Here is a 15,063-nt window from a genome sequence, read left to right as displayed (position 1 = left end):
TTAAAATTCAAGCATGGGTTCTTGGGTCACTCGGTAGTGGGGACTTTCTATTTCAGGGACTTTCCTCCTCATCTGTGGCTAGCCTGCCGGGAACAGATGGTTTCTTTAACCAAGATAAAATGACTCACTCATCTAACAGGATATAGGAATTAGAATGGTTTTACTTATATCCTCAAAGGTCAAGAGATGAAATGAAGAAAGAATAAAACATTATTTTCCTTCTCTTCTTTCTTCCCCAGGAACCACCAAACACAAGGGTGGAAACAAGTTTCAACCACTTGACTTGTAAATCAGTTCAGTCTCCACAGTGACTGAGAGGTAAAAGGCACAGAGTTGGAAGTAAAACAAGGTCTGGAGAAAGAAGCTTTACAATAGATTGTGAATGACTAAAAGACTGTGGCAAAAAAGACTATAATTTGTCTTGGTGGGAAGAGTCGGACACGACTGAAAAACAGTTGTTGAGGCAATACAACAGATGCTGGTCAGGTTATTGAGTCTCAGTACTAAGGACCTTACAAATATATTCCAATTGGCTGGCTCCTACTTGATGCCCCATTCCCCCCATCCCCTTTTAAACTTCTGAAGAAATATTTAACTTTCTTGGCATGTAGGCAGTTATTGTTGAATAAAGGAATTATTGATGGGGGGAAAAACAAGGGGATTGATTCTGCACTCCATTAACTTTGCTCAGAAAAAGAGCAAAATAGAAATAGACCCAATGATACATACACATACATATATAGAGATGATATACAGATATACAAGCATATATATTTGTGTATATATATACATGTGTATTATCTGTATGTCATATATACATATTAGCATGTGTATCTATATATATAACCATCTCTCTCTATATATATATCTTTGATCATATGTTTCCAAAAATGCTAGTCCACATAAAAAATTACCATATTTTTCAGACCATGAGATCCAATTAAAATTTAAGGACAAAGTATGCCTCTGCATATTACCAGTCATATATCTGACACCTGGTACATTCTTTGAGGGAGGAAAAGGAAAAGGAGGAAAAAAAAGTGGCAGGAAGCTGCTAGTGTATGTGTTGTTGGGTTTTGTTTTTTTTAGGGGGGGGATATGGGGTAGAGTGGGGATGGATAGTGAAAATCTGGAAAATCTGGTGGAGAACTAGGAAGGCATAATTCTCTTGCCTATATGCAGGGTCATTGCATACTCTCCTCTGATTACCTATGAGAATAAGCAGCTGCTGGGTTAGGGATCACTTTGGAAGCAAAGCTCAGAGAGAAGCCAGTTATCCTTGATAAGGGTAAAATCATCAGATGTGGTTGCTGCCTCAGAAAGTTAACTCTCACTAAATCAAATGGTCCTAAAATAGCTCTCAGGTGAGAAGCCAAACCTTCTTTTGTCCTTCAACCCTGTCACAGATCACAGAACACATATCTCCTTTATGGCTCTTTCAAAAGACTAGTCCTAGGCTGTTGTACTGTGGACATTTCAAGATCTTTCTTTTTTTTTTTTAGATTAGAAAGTATATTTAACAGTTCCACAAATACATTAAATATGCTTCTTTTCTATACTGTGTTTTGAGGAACCCTTGCTTTGGAGGGACCCCTTTCATTTTCTCCTGGGAAGTACTCTCTTTAGATTCTTACTATGGAGAGAAAACAAAGATATTGGTCACTATGATCTGAAACCTCATCAAATATATTTAATGGATACCATAAAAATATGAAGTCTAATGGTTTAGATTGATTATTAAAGGGATACCACTAACCCACCTTACTTTCCTGTCTGGGAAAGAAATCCAAAGGTCCTTTGACACTGAGAGAAATGCCTACCTGTTTAGGCCAGGGTGTGTTTGTGGAGAGGGGTAGTATGGGCAATGAGTGGGGAAGAGGAAGAAATAATTTAATTATCAAAGAACTAGCTGCCAAGTGAACAAATTACCTAACCCTTCCCTTCCTCAACAACTTTTAGAAAGGGTTTTCCAATGAAATTCAAGCATATTTGAGAGCTACTGAATGAAATCTACAGAGACGAAATTCTACAATATGCTTAAATCCATATCCTTAAACACCTAAGTCTGAAAGACATAAAAATTAAGAAGCAATGCAGTCATTGAACAGCAAGGCAAATCTACATTTTAAACCGACATACAACATATGATACTTCATATCAATAGGACAAAATACTGAAACAGGTGAAGTGTCATATTGCATTGAAAGAAAGGTAGTGCACGCTATTTAGTTACCTAAGTCAATTTACAGAAAAAAGGGGATCCTAGAAATCCTTCTCCAGCAAACCAAGTGCAGATAATCTAAAGGCCAGGAGTGCATGTTTTAGATTCCATGTGTCTGTTCCTTTAATAAGTTAAGGGAACATGAGGTAATGAGAATGCAAATAATGCATTCTGGATTTTCCTGCTAATTGTCCCAGGCAAGAGAAATTCATAATGCTTCAGAAACTTAAGGCCTAGTTGAATATTTGGGTGATGGCCCCTAGTCAAACTGTTAATTACAAAATTGAAATCTTTCTATACATCTAGTTTGCAAAGATTGGTCTTTTTGTAGAAAAAAAATCTGCTTGCTCCATCCATGTCCATTTCATGCTTCCTATAACCTGACAGCATTATAACTCTGCTCTTATTGTCTTCTGATTTAGATTCCCAAACTGGTTGAGGAAAACCTTTATTTGTTCTTTCACAAAAAATATTATTTTAAGACTAGTGTATCATATAAACCCCACGATAATTACAACTTTCTATCCCAGCCACTAACCCCCTAAAATTTTCACAGTCCCTACACCTTAGCAGGTACTGCCAAGGGCACTAAAGTGCATTTCCACGTGGGGGCATAGGGCTCAAAGGTGCTACTAGACAAGCTAAGAACAAAGACAATGCCATTTTTATATTGTTTTTGTTTCTAAAGTGGCAATTCCTTTTACCTCCTTCCCTGGAACTAATTATGGGAAGGCACTGATCCAGACCCTAGCAGGAGGATTGTCCTAACCCTTACCTTTAGAGAAAATTGTGTATGGACCTGCACAAATAGATTCATTTATTTGTTCAAAATAGCAAAAATAGGCCTAGTTCACCTTTAAGAAAGTATCTGCAGATCGTATTAGTAATGTTCATAGAAATGTAGATGGAACGCTAAATGCAATCCATGTGGGCATGCTCTGGTGTGGCTCTTAAGTTTAAATGAACATAGGTTAATTTCCATCAAAACATGATCTGCTAAACTACCATAAATAAAATACATATGAACAATTAAATCTTTTTCTTACAATAATTACTTTTACATTAAAAAGTCACCATCAACTTGAGATAGATTGAAAATTAGGACTCTAAATCTGATCATTTCCAAGTATTAGTTAATAATCTTGCACAGGCCCGATAATCAAAAAACTTGGAGCTTTGATCTATACAGGTTGGCAGGTTTCACAGAGTTTGATGGGTCAGTGACTGAAATATGCATTTTCAAATTTAGCTCTTTTTTTTTTTTTATCAAAAACGTCTGATTTATTTCAAAATCCTTGTATGAACTTGTATTTGTGCAATGCCACTGTCCCAAAAGCTAGAAAGAAGAAACAAAAGCATCTGGAACGTTAACCATAGTCCACGTTTTCTTGGTCCATGGTTTAAAAGAATGCTGAGTCTAGGAAATCCAATTAAATTACAGTGCATTTAAATATAGGAAGGTGGCTTTGGGACAACTTAACCTACTACACGGGGACGGTCTCAATCACCGATGACTTGATGCATTCTTCGTGCAATCTGCTCTTTTCTGAAAGGCTTAAGGAACTTTCAGCAGGATGCTCGACTATGTGGCTGTCGCCATTCAAAGCAGAAACGTATCTCTCTGGGGAGGGACCTTTCAAATAAGAGTGAAATTCCACTTGAGGGTGGTTTGGCCTGTGTTCGGGATATAAGCTATTACATGGCACATGGCTATCATTTTCTGATGAAGAGCAGCAGACTATTACAGAGGGGTTTGCAGTTGGGTAATGGGAGCTACCATAGCTCTCTTCTGTTTGTCGGGCATAGTCAACAAACTGCTCTGATGTCATGCTATAAGGCACCAGAGAAAGGGTACCATTTTTAACAGTATCTCTTTCAGAATAGTTCTCAGGAATTTGATTCGTGGTGCCTGGGGCATGGTTGTCTATTTGGTAATATAAAGTTGAAGAGCTAGTGTAAAAAGAGGCATTTTTAGAGTGACTTTCATGTACTGTAGTGCCATCAGAGTAGCAGAGAACTGAAGGAAGAGGCACCACTTCGGCATGGGCGCCCAAGCCTTCCACAAAATGATCTCTTTTCTCATCTTCCTCATCTTCCTCCTCTTCTTCTTCCTCCTCTTCCTCTTCATCTGATTCACTTGGCGCTAGACTTTGAGTGCTAGAATCTGTAACTCCACTACAAAAGCTACTCCCATCTTCTTCCTCTTCTTCATCCTCCCCTTGGCAATCCAATTCCTCTGCAGACTGCAAATGCATCACTGTTGTTTGGGGTTCTGTTTCAATCTCAAAATTCTCTGCAATTGAATATTCCACAGGGTGACCAGCAGGGCCCATAGAACTAGTGTGAGCATTTATCTCACTGTGGCAGCCATTCAGTGCTGGAATTTGCTGCTCTCGATTTTTCTCCAATTCCAGTTTCATTATTGTGTGCAAAAAGTGAGTCCGGACTCGGATAGGATTAAATTCAATCCTACCTGCTGTATTACTACATCCCTCTTTAGTGCAACCACATGGGAAAGACATTCGATCCACCTTTAAAAAAAAAAAAGAGAGAACACATTATAAATATGTAACAAGCAAAACAACAACTGGGGTCTTTTCTATGATTGAATGTGAGTTTTGATTCAGGAAATTTAAATGACACCAAAGCAGGTGATTAGCAAACCGGAACTCAATTTTTAAAAAGTGAATGAAATCAGTTTTTTTTTTTGTTCTAGTAGCAATTACTTCAGAATTCATGGCTTACTCTAAAATGAAAACTGCTTACAATCTAAAGAATGACCCACCTCACATTAATCTCTGCTTAGAGGAGAAAAGTATGTTTATCACCTGTTCTTTGGTATCAAGATCAAGACTCAGAATTTGGCTTCCTTTCAGTATTCTTTTTGTTTACATTATTGTAGTTCTCATGTATTATCCTTTGGGTTCTGCTTATTGTGCTTTGCACCGTTTCATATCCACCTTCCTTGGTTTCTCTGAGTTCTTCCTTTTTGTAATTTCTTATAACATTCCATTAAATATCTATCAGTCTGATTAGCCAGTTCCCAAACAACAGGCACCCACTCTGCTCCTAATGTTTCCCTATCATCCTTTCTATTTAATGCTTTCCATTCTTTCTCTAAGTGCTCTTTGCCTCATACAGCCTTTCTCACTCTTCTGATTCATCAGAACATGCCAGCCCCCTTGTTTGGCACATACTCTTTCCCCTTTTTCCCTGCCTCTGAACATCGCTTGATTCCATTCATCCCAATAGTCTTCCCTTGGTTTTCTTCCTCCATTTCTAAATCCTCAGTCCTTGTGTGTATCTACATAGTTCTACTTGTAGTTGTGTGTATTCGTGTTGCCATCCCATGTACTTCTTTGTTTTTGTTTTCTCTCTCTACCATTTGACCCCTATTACATTGCAAAGCACCTCAAAGCCAAGGATTTTTCTACTTAACTTCCCAAAATTTTTAGGTAGTCATCAGTACACTGTGAGTACTCAAACATCAAATGCCACAACTCAATTCTTCAAGACCTAAGACTTTATTTGATTATAAATCCTCTTTTTAAATTTATTTTTTCTTGTTTTTACATATCAACAATCATTGTCCTAGAACTGCAAAGGTCCTCAGAGGCCAGCTAGTCCAACTCCCCCATTTGACAGATGAGTAAACTAGAACCCAGGAACTCAATATATTTACTGACAAGGTTCCATTATTTCACTTCAGCTTTCCAGAGAGCAGAAGAAATGATAATATGTGGACCTGTTTGCCATTACCTCACCTGTGGTGGGATGAGAAGGCAGGAATCACAGCAGTGGGAGACATTTTTAAGTTCTTTTGGGAGAAAGGGAAGGGCAACAAGTTCCTTTGCTGTCATTCTGCTACAGTAAAAACCAAAATAACTTCTACCAGTAAATCTGTTTTTGTTGCCCATTTTTTCTCCCACATCTAGGTTTCTCCTCTGTATCCCTTAGGCAGCATTAAGAGTTATCTTTTATTGATTGAAGGGGGGATGTAGGCTCAGAGTATTGCAACTACCCTCACATTACTGCCGGGGTGAACTTCCCTATTGGGGAAGCCAAGGTTCCTCAGGAAATTGACAGTTAAATAATCACAGAAAGTAACAGAAAATGACAGAGCTGGATGGCATCTATTTCAGTGTTCTTTTTTTTTTTTTTTTACCAATGAAAGGAACAAATCCTAGGTCATCTACACAGTGACAAAGGCTGAACCAAAATCCAGGTTTGCTGACTCTTAAGTCCAGTATTCTTTTCATGAAAATACAGCAGCTTTAATTAAATATCATTTGCATACTACATGGAATGGTAGGCAACCAGACTCATTAATAGCAGAATCAGAGGCTCAAAGGATCGTTGGTAAGCACTCTCATTTTACAAATGAGGAAACAGAGGCCCACAGAAATTAAGCAACTTGTCCAGGTCATTTTGCTAGAAAGTATCAGATATAGGATTCCAATTCAAGTCTAGCCCTCTATCCACTACACCATGCTGTCTCATATGTTATTTAGAAACTTAAAGGATCAGGATTGCTATTATCTTCTCTCAGGCTACTGTTTAGACACCAAGAGAAACTCTTAGGTGCTGTAAATTATAATGCAACCACTGGCAAATGTAATCTAAATTTTCCCACAAGGTGTATTGCACACTTAGAGACATATTCCATATAAATAGGTCTCCCAGGTGTCCACAGTTACTATGTGTGCCTTAATCTCATCTATCACCTTCACACCAGAGTCCCTGCCCTTGAGTGTCTATTGGTGCAAGTTCCTCCTACATCTGGCGATTCATTCCACATGATACAATTGCCTGTTTAGTGGTGGGTTTCTAATCTCTTTACTTCCAAGTCCCTGCTGAACAGATCTTTACCTGGCACTTGATACCCGCAAGGCTGCAAGTACAAGTTTCTGGATCACAGAATACTCTACAGTCACAACCACAATCCTCTCTTGATAGGCGAATGGCCCGCAGCTCATGTTTTTCTTCCACATCAATCTTTTTCACTCCGGAGGCTCGAAGCAGCGCCCTACGTTTCTTTGTTGGCAGAGGTTGCAGGAAGAAGTATTCGTCTACCTCCGTGTTGTCTAAATCAATATCATCATCCGAAATGTCATCTAATGTAAGAGTGCTGGCTTCTTCGGATTCTACGGTACCATTTTTAGTCATCTAGGAGCACAGAAGAGTAAACAAGAGGCTTAGCTCATTTCATTCCTGCAGTCCACACTTTTATCATGTGTATTTGGCAAGTCTAGTACCATTTTCTCTCCAAATTGAGTGCTACTAACTATTCTATACCACCTGATATGTATAACCTAAAAGAATCATAGCAAAATGTTTTTCCCCCATAGACAGAAATAGTTTAGCAGTCATTCTTTTTCTTAAGCCAGAAAAAAAATTAAAACTATAAAATTATAGTCTTTTAGACACTCTGATAACAATAATTAGAACTGTGAACTTCCTGATGTCAGCAGTTGAGGAGTTCTTAAAACCTATTGCTCATGCTTTGTGAGGAAGGTGAAGGGTTATCAACATCCATCCGTTAATGTCATTTTGGGACCTGGTTTGTAGTGGGTAGCTCTGATGTTAGAATAAATATACCCTTGTACAGACAGAGGTGAGAGCATCTTAATGGAAGTCATCTCAAGCTAAGTCAGCAAACACACTGTCCTTGAAACCATGACACTGAATACTGGGCTCCCAGAAAAGATATATTCCAGAAAATAAAGTTCTACTGCATTGTGGTTTCAGAATCTCAGACACAACTAACTGACCAGAACATTGATGGGCTGAGAACTCTGATAGGAAGAAATGAGGAGATTCTGAGTACACTGATAGAGAAAAAGAAGGGAACTGTTTAAAAGCTTAGCCTGAAATAGAACCAAGCAAGAAAAGCTGTTCTTGAAAGAACAGTTCAAATTTATGCACACTTACTGCTAAAAAATGCCAAAGGATCTATTTTACACATAACACTTTCATACACAATCATTCTCAGCCTCTTTATTTAGTCATTTTCATTTGTTAGTAAACTTCATTAATTATAATTTCCATAATAGTTTTTGATTGCAAAAACAGTTGTCTTTTAAGACTTTTATTACTCTTTGACATTCTCCTTCACAGAAAAATGTTGACCAGTCAACTGTATTTATAAAGAAACTCCTGCCCTTTGTAGGGGAGGAAACAAAGCAAACATTGGCCTCTGCCCTCAGGAAGATAAAACACACAGATGGAAGCTTGGAAGAACACTAAACAAAGACATCCCAGCAATTGCTAACTAATAAATTACAGAAAATCTCAGTCACGCATTTCTCTAATGTCATTTATTTTTATTATTATAATTATTTTGCTTTTTTGGAGGGGGGAAGGCAGGGACTTGCCCAAGGTCACACAGCTAGTAAGTGTTAAATGTCTGAGGCTGGATTTGAACTCAAGTCCTCCTGACTCCAGAGTTAATGCTCTATTCACTGTGCCACCTAGCCTCCCCTATCTAGTGTCATTTAATGATCTTTGTTCATTCTCAGAAATCCTCTGGATCTTTCTGCAGTGGTCTTTATGATTTTGTCTGCATTACCTGTTTGTGGTGCTTTGCTGGCTCCTAATTGTTCTTCACTCTCTTCCTTGACTTTTATTTTTATCCTTCAAATTGTTCTCATGTTTATACCCAACCTATTAAAAGTCTATAGCTTTGGTATCTAGTTTTTGCCATTCATTTTTTTTTTTTTTGGAGAGGGTAAGGCAGGGCAATTGGGGTTAAGTGATTTGCCCAAGGTCACATGGCTAGTCAGTGTCAAATATCTGAGTCCAGATTTGAACTCAGGTCCTCCTGACTCCAGGGTTGTTGCTCTATTCACGGCACCACCCAGCCACCCCATTCATTTTCTTTGAGAGAAATAATTATTAGTAATCAATGATTTGGGGAGAACATTTCTTCTTCTAAAAAATTTTTTTTAGATCTTTCTTTTTGCTTTTTGGAGGGGGGAAGGTAGGGCAATGGGGTTAAGTGACTTGCCCAAGGTCACATGGCTAGTTTTGTGTTAAGTTGTCTTCCGCCACATTTGAACTCAGGTCCTCCTGACTCCAGGGCTGGTGCTCTGTTTACTGCACTACCTAGCCACCCTCTGGGAGAACATTTCTGAAGTCCTCATTTCCTTGTTCAAAGCCCAGCCTTTGAAGGATGTTACTGAACTCTGCCAGGAATTTACCACACCTAGACCATTTTATCTCAGTGAATTCCTGCCCTTTGTGTTCTACTCAGGTTTGGGTGGTGATAAATTCTTTGATTAGATTGCCCAAGGCTGGGCAATTTAGAAGTAAATGACATAATCAAGGAAATATTCCCCCAACCTGGGTCGACCTCTCATTCTTTCATTAATTGTTAACCAATCAGAGTTGATTGTCATCCTCAGGAATACCCACTCTTCCAAGGGCATATAAACTGTGAGCCCACTAGCATGAGTCCTCTTTGGCCACAGAGGTATGGTCAAATTGTTGAGGTTTGGGGTTTAGGGTTGCTTGAGACCCCAAAATACCCACATGCCAGGTCCTGCCAAATGAATTTGAGTTAAGCCTTCTCTCAGCCAAAGTAAGACAAAGTTTATTAAAGATTTGCCATAATAGGTAGACTCTTAATAGGAGCTTAAGTATTTGTGACCCTTGTGTTGATAAGTGGGCCAGAACAATCTGACACAGGGAGTCTGCACTAGATTGAACATCAGCCCCTGCATGGAGGCAAGATGGATCTTATATACAGAGACACTGTGGGAGGGATCTAGGGTCTAGAGGAGGGTGTGGAGAGGGTGTTGAGGAGGGGTCTAAGGAGGATCTTGAGGAACTGACGTCAGACTCCAGGAATGGGATTAAGGGTGGGAAATAGCTGAAGGCTACCTGGAGATGACAGACAATGGAGGGCTAGGCTAGTTTAAGGGTAACAAATTTGGGTATAGATATTTTGATAGGATCAAGTGTAGGAAGTAGCTGGACAATGGAGGGCTAGGCTAGGTTAAGAGTAACAAAGATTTGGGCCCAGGGATATGCCTCATCAAGTGGGAAGATCCAAGGGGGCTCCCAGAACCTGTACCCCATCAAAATCACCATTCCTTTTATTAATAAAATGCTAGCATTATTAATGAAATGATTAATTACACAGAAACCATATCTCTTAAACTTTTTAAATTTAAGAGCTTAAACTAAGATTTTTTTTTGGGGGGGTGGTGGTGGTAAGGATCCTCATACCAAAAGATTAGGAAGTATAGAACAGAACATCAATTTCTGTGGTAGTAAAAGTTGTCAATTAATAAGGATACAGCCTGGACCTATGATTTCCTTGATATAGGAAACTCCCAGGTGAGGAACCCTTCTTTACCAATAAAGGTAAACAAACATCTTTTTTGCAATTTATGGCCTTAGAGCTGCCTAGAGCAGTAAGGGTTTGAATGCTTTGAATGCATCCCTTTAATTTCCAGTTCTTTGCTACAATAAGGTCACATGGCCAAAGTGTTACAGAAGGGACTTGAACCCGGAACTTTGAAACCAGGCCTCATGTGTAAAATTAATATGAAGTTTCATTAGTATGGAATTTTTTAAAAAGTCAATATCATAGCAAAATTAAGAAATTTATCAAAGGTATTCTCATTGCAATAGAACATAGTTTAAATATATGCTCATATTCCAAATTTATAAAATTACAGAATGATAATATCACACAATTGGAAGGAATCTCAGAAATTATCTAATCCAATTTGTACCCCAGTTCTAGAATACCCCCACAAAGGTCATTTAGTCTCTGGTCAAAAACCTCTGGTGGTAAGAAATTTATGATCTACCAAGTCTAGCCACCATTCCACTTGGAGGGATTTCCAGTGGTTGGGGATTTTCCCCTTACATTCAGCTGAATTCTGCTGCTCTGAAACTTCTATCCACTGCTACCGTGTTTCCCCGATAATAAGACACTGTCTTCTTATTTTTTTTGGACAGAAAAACACCAGAGGGCTTATTTTCAGGGGAGGGCTTATTTTAATGAACATTGACAGCAATTTTAATAAACAGGTAAATGTGAACAAAAAAATGTACCTTTATTCAATAAGCAAATCACTGGGGAAGAACAGGATGACGCGCTTACTGCTGCAGCTCTGATTGGATGCAGCTCGGAGTGTGGTGTGCGTTTCATGGCGGGGGGACGGTGCATACAGAGGGTACCGTAATGTAGCGTGTAGTGCAGGGGATCACCTTCACTACAGTAGCAATCTCAATAGGGCTTATTTTAGAGGAATCTTACACAGTAAGGGGAGGGCTTATTTTCGGGATAGGTCTTATTAATCGAGGAAACACGGGGTAGCAAGTAAAGCCAGTTTCCTCCCTCTTCCACATGACACCAAAAATAGGTGTTGAATAGTTCTGCCACCTCTCTTATCAGCTATTATCATTATCTTATCCCATCAGTGCAAAAGTTCAATTATCCTTTAAAAAAGGAAATCTTTCTATTATCCTTAATGTATCTAAAGGGCATTTTTGTTGTCCTTATTATTCATCATAAATCTAAGTTCCATCTAGGATTTAATGTTCCTGGCATTTTTACAGTGCCATGCCACCCATTTGTATTCATTCTAAGTTACTTGTACTTATTTCCATCTTATGTACATATGTTTTATTTTATTTTTTCCAATTATATGTAAAGATGATTTTTAACACTCATTTAAAAAAAATTTGAATCCCAAATTTTTTCCCTCCCCCTCCTTAAAATTTTGGTAAGCAAATTGGTATAGGTTATATAGTACATGTTTTTAAAAATCTGAATTGGTCAATGAGTTCCTTGCATATCTTTCTTTTTAAACAAATTTATTGTCCTATTTTAAAATTACCTTCATTACTCTTTCTCAGTTAACAAAAATTTACTTGCTCTTCCTCCTCCACCTCCTATTACAAAACCCGATAATAAATATGCATAGTCAAGCAAAACAGATGTCCAAGTTGGCAGTGTCTAAAAATATATGCTTCATTCTGCATCCTGAGTCAGGAGATGAGTAGTATCTTATGTCACTGGGTCCTCTGGAATCGCTATTGGTCACTGCATTGATCAGAGTTCTTAAGGACTTCAAAATTGTTTGTATTTACAATGTTATATAAATATTTCTCCTGATTCTGCTCAGTTGATTCTATGTCATTTTGATGGGACACAGGCTCTGGGAAACCCCTTAAACTCTGATTGAATCTTCCCACTTGATGAGGTATTTGCCTGAGGCCATAAGCCTTTCATTATCTTAGGCCCAAAACTCCTTACACTTAACTTAACCCAGCCATCCATTGTGCTGTTACTTTTACCCTTGATCCTGTCAAAATACCTGTACCCAAACCTGTTACCCTTAAACTAGCCTAGCCCTCCATTGTCTGTCATCTCCAGGTAGCCTTCAGCTATTTCCCACCCTTAATCCCATTCCTGGAGTCTGACCTCAGTTGCTCAAGACCCTCCCCAAACCCCTCCTCTAGATCACCCCTAGATGCTGCCCACAACCTCTCTGTATATAAGATCCATCTTGCCTCCATGAAGGGACTGAGATTAATCTAGTTCAGACTCACTCTGTATCAGATTATTCTGGCCTGCTTGTCCAAAATACTGACTGAGTCACATATACTTAGGCTCCTTGAGAGTCTACCCATTAGGGTGAATTTTTAATTAACTTTTCTTTGGCTGAGAGAGGCTCTAGCTGAATTCATTTGGCAGGACCTGGTATTTTGGGGTCTCAAGCACCCCTAAACCCCAAATCTCAACAATTTCATGTAAATCTTCCCAGGTTTCTCTAAAATGGTTCCTTTTGTTTTTTTTTGTTTGTTTGTTTTTTTCTTTCTTTTAGCTCTTTTTGGAGGGGGGAATGCAGGGCAATTGGGGTTAAATGACTTGCCCAAGGTCACACAGCTAATAAATGTTAAGTGTCTGAGGTCAAATTTGAACTCAGGTCCTCCTGACTCCAGGGCTGGTTCTCTATTCATTGTGCCACCTAGCTGCCCCTTGTTTTTTTTCTTAAAACATAGCAGTATTGCATTTCATTTATATATCATATTCCCTAGTTGGTTGGCACCTCTTTAATTTCCAGTTCTTTGCTACAATAAAACAAGTTGTTTTTGTTTTCACATATAAGTCCTTTCCCACTTTCTTTTTTGAGGCAGGAAAGCAAGGTAATTGGGGTTGAGTGACTTACCCAAGGTCACACATCTAGTAGGTGTGCCAAGTACCTAAGGCCAAATTTGAACTCAGGTCCTCCTGACTCCAGGGCCAGTGTTCTATTTACTGCTCCACCTAGCTGTCCCATTTCCACTTTTTTAAATCTCCTTGGGGTGATAGGACTGGTTGTGGTATTACCAAAACTATGAGAGTTCCTTGCATATTCATTTGAGTCTAATTTAATTAGATAACTCCCTCTTTCTTTCTCATTACAATTGATAGTATTGTCAAAGTTTTATTCCTGAAGTTACTTTCCCGGTAGAATTGTAAGTTATAAAACCTACCTTTAAACATGAGATCTCCTAAAATCTTGGCTCTATCCCCCCAAGCATCAAGGCACAAGGAGAGAGAGATGTAATAGCATACCCTCCATGGCACATCAAACAACCAGCACCACCACCCTGACCACTACTATTTTTCAGACCCTGATAGATGCATCCTAGGACCTGAGACCAAGAGCTTTGGAAGCAGCAGTGTCTTTCCAAAAACAAAACAGCTAAGACCTGCTTCCATCCTAGTCCCTGCAGCCATAATTGAGGAAGAAATTATTTGGGGGCCCCTTTTAATAGATGCCTAATACAGGGTTCAGCATTGTTGATTTTCCTTGTTATCATGTTAATTCCTTGAGGACAAAGCTAAGCCTGTTGGATCTTTGCAGGTGTATTCCTAGCACCTAGCACAATGCTTGACACTCTGTAAGCAAGCTTAATGAGAGGAGCTAGGTGGTGCAGTGGGTAGAACACTGGGGTAAGAATCAGGAAGAGCTCAGTTCAAATCTGACCTCAGACACTTACTGTGTGAAACTGAGTAAGTCACTTAACCCTGTTTGCTCTAGTTTCCTCATCTGCAAAATGAGCTGGAAAAGGAAATGGAAAATCCCTCCAGGATCTTTGCTGAGAAAACCCCAAATGGGATCATGAAGAGTCCAACACAACTGAAACAACAAAAAGCATGCTTCATTGATTTTTCATTCATTTAAAATGAGAAAGGGAATTTTAAGATCTTCCCTGCCCCTTGATAGACCTAGGGAGGAGTCTGAAGACCTCCCTTGCTTTGAAAGTAAATTCTTGGGGTGGCTAGGTGGTGCAGTGAATAGAGCACCAGCCCTGGAGTCAGGAGGACCTGAGTTCAAATCCGCCTCAGACACTTAACACGTACTAAGTGTGTGACCTTGGGCAAGTCACTTGACCCCAATTGCCCTGCCTTTCCCCCTCAAAAAAAAAAAAAAGATTTCAATACCAAAAGAACACTAGTTTATTCACTTACAAATTCCCAGCACTCTGAAATGACACACTGAACTGAAAAGTATGGTAATAGAAAAATGGAATTTTTAACTTCTCATCACAAGTAATTAATTAGCCCTCCATATTTGGGTCTTTATTACTTTTTGCAACTCTGGGCAACTTATTATCTAGACCCCTGTCCCCGATACCTCAGTTTCCTCAAGTATAAAATAAGGGATGGATCACAAATTTCCTGTCCAGCTTTAAATCCTACAATCCTCTGATAACAGATAATTCAACAGATCTGTGACCTCATAGATGCAGTCTTCCCTTCAACGGTACAGGTCATAACCCACCCCCTCCTCACCCTGGGTGACTCTTGTTCAGGTCCTTCCCTAAATCCTCAC

The 15,063-nt window shown here is 39.0% G+C and overlaps 1 protein-coding gene across 3 annotated transcripts in view; it reads right to left on the bottom strand.

Annotated features, from left to right (window-relative positions):
• Positions 1–1,066: 1,066 nt before the first annotated feature.
• The window catches only part of CSRNP3 (cysteine and serine rich nuclear protein 3), a 252,559-nt gene continuing 238,562 nt past the window's right edge, over positions 1,067–15,063 (bottom strand). For all 3 annotated transcript variants that reach the window (XM_069079688.1, XM_069079689.1, XM_069079687.1), the window contains 2 exons: positions 7,091–7,387; positions 1,067–4,752 (listed from right to left, as the gene is read on the bottom strand). In XM_069079688.1, coding sequence (XP_068935789.1) covers positions 3,706–4,752; positions 7,091–7,387 — 1,344 coding nt within the window. In that variant the 3' untranslated portion in view covers positions 1,067–3,705. The remainder of the gene's footprint in view (positions 4,753–7,090; positions 7,388–15,063) is intronic.

This window comes from Petaurus breviceps, unplaced genomic scaffold (assembly GCF_028583685.1).
Source record: "Petaurus breviceps papuanus isolate PSGF00001 unplaced genomic scaffold, PetGlider_PUasm1.0 91133, whole genome shotgun sequence".
NCBI lineage: Eukaryota > Metazoa > Chordata > Mammalia > Diprotodontia > Petauridae > Petaurus > Petaurus breviceps.
This window is presented reverse-complemented; position numbering and strand designations above follow the sequence as displayed.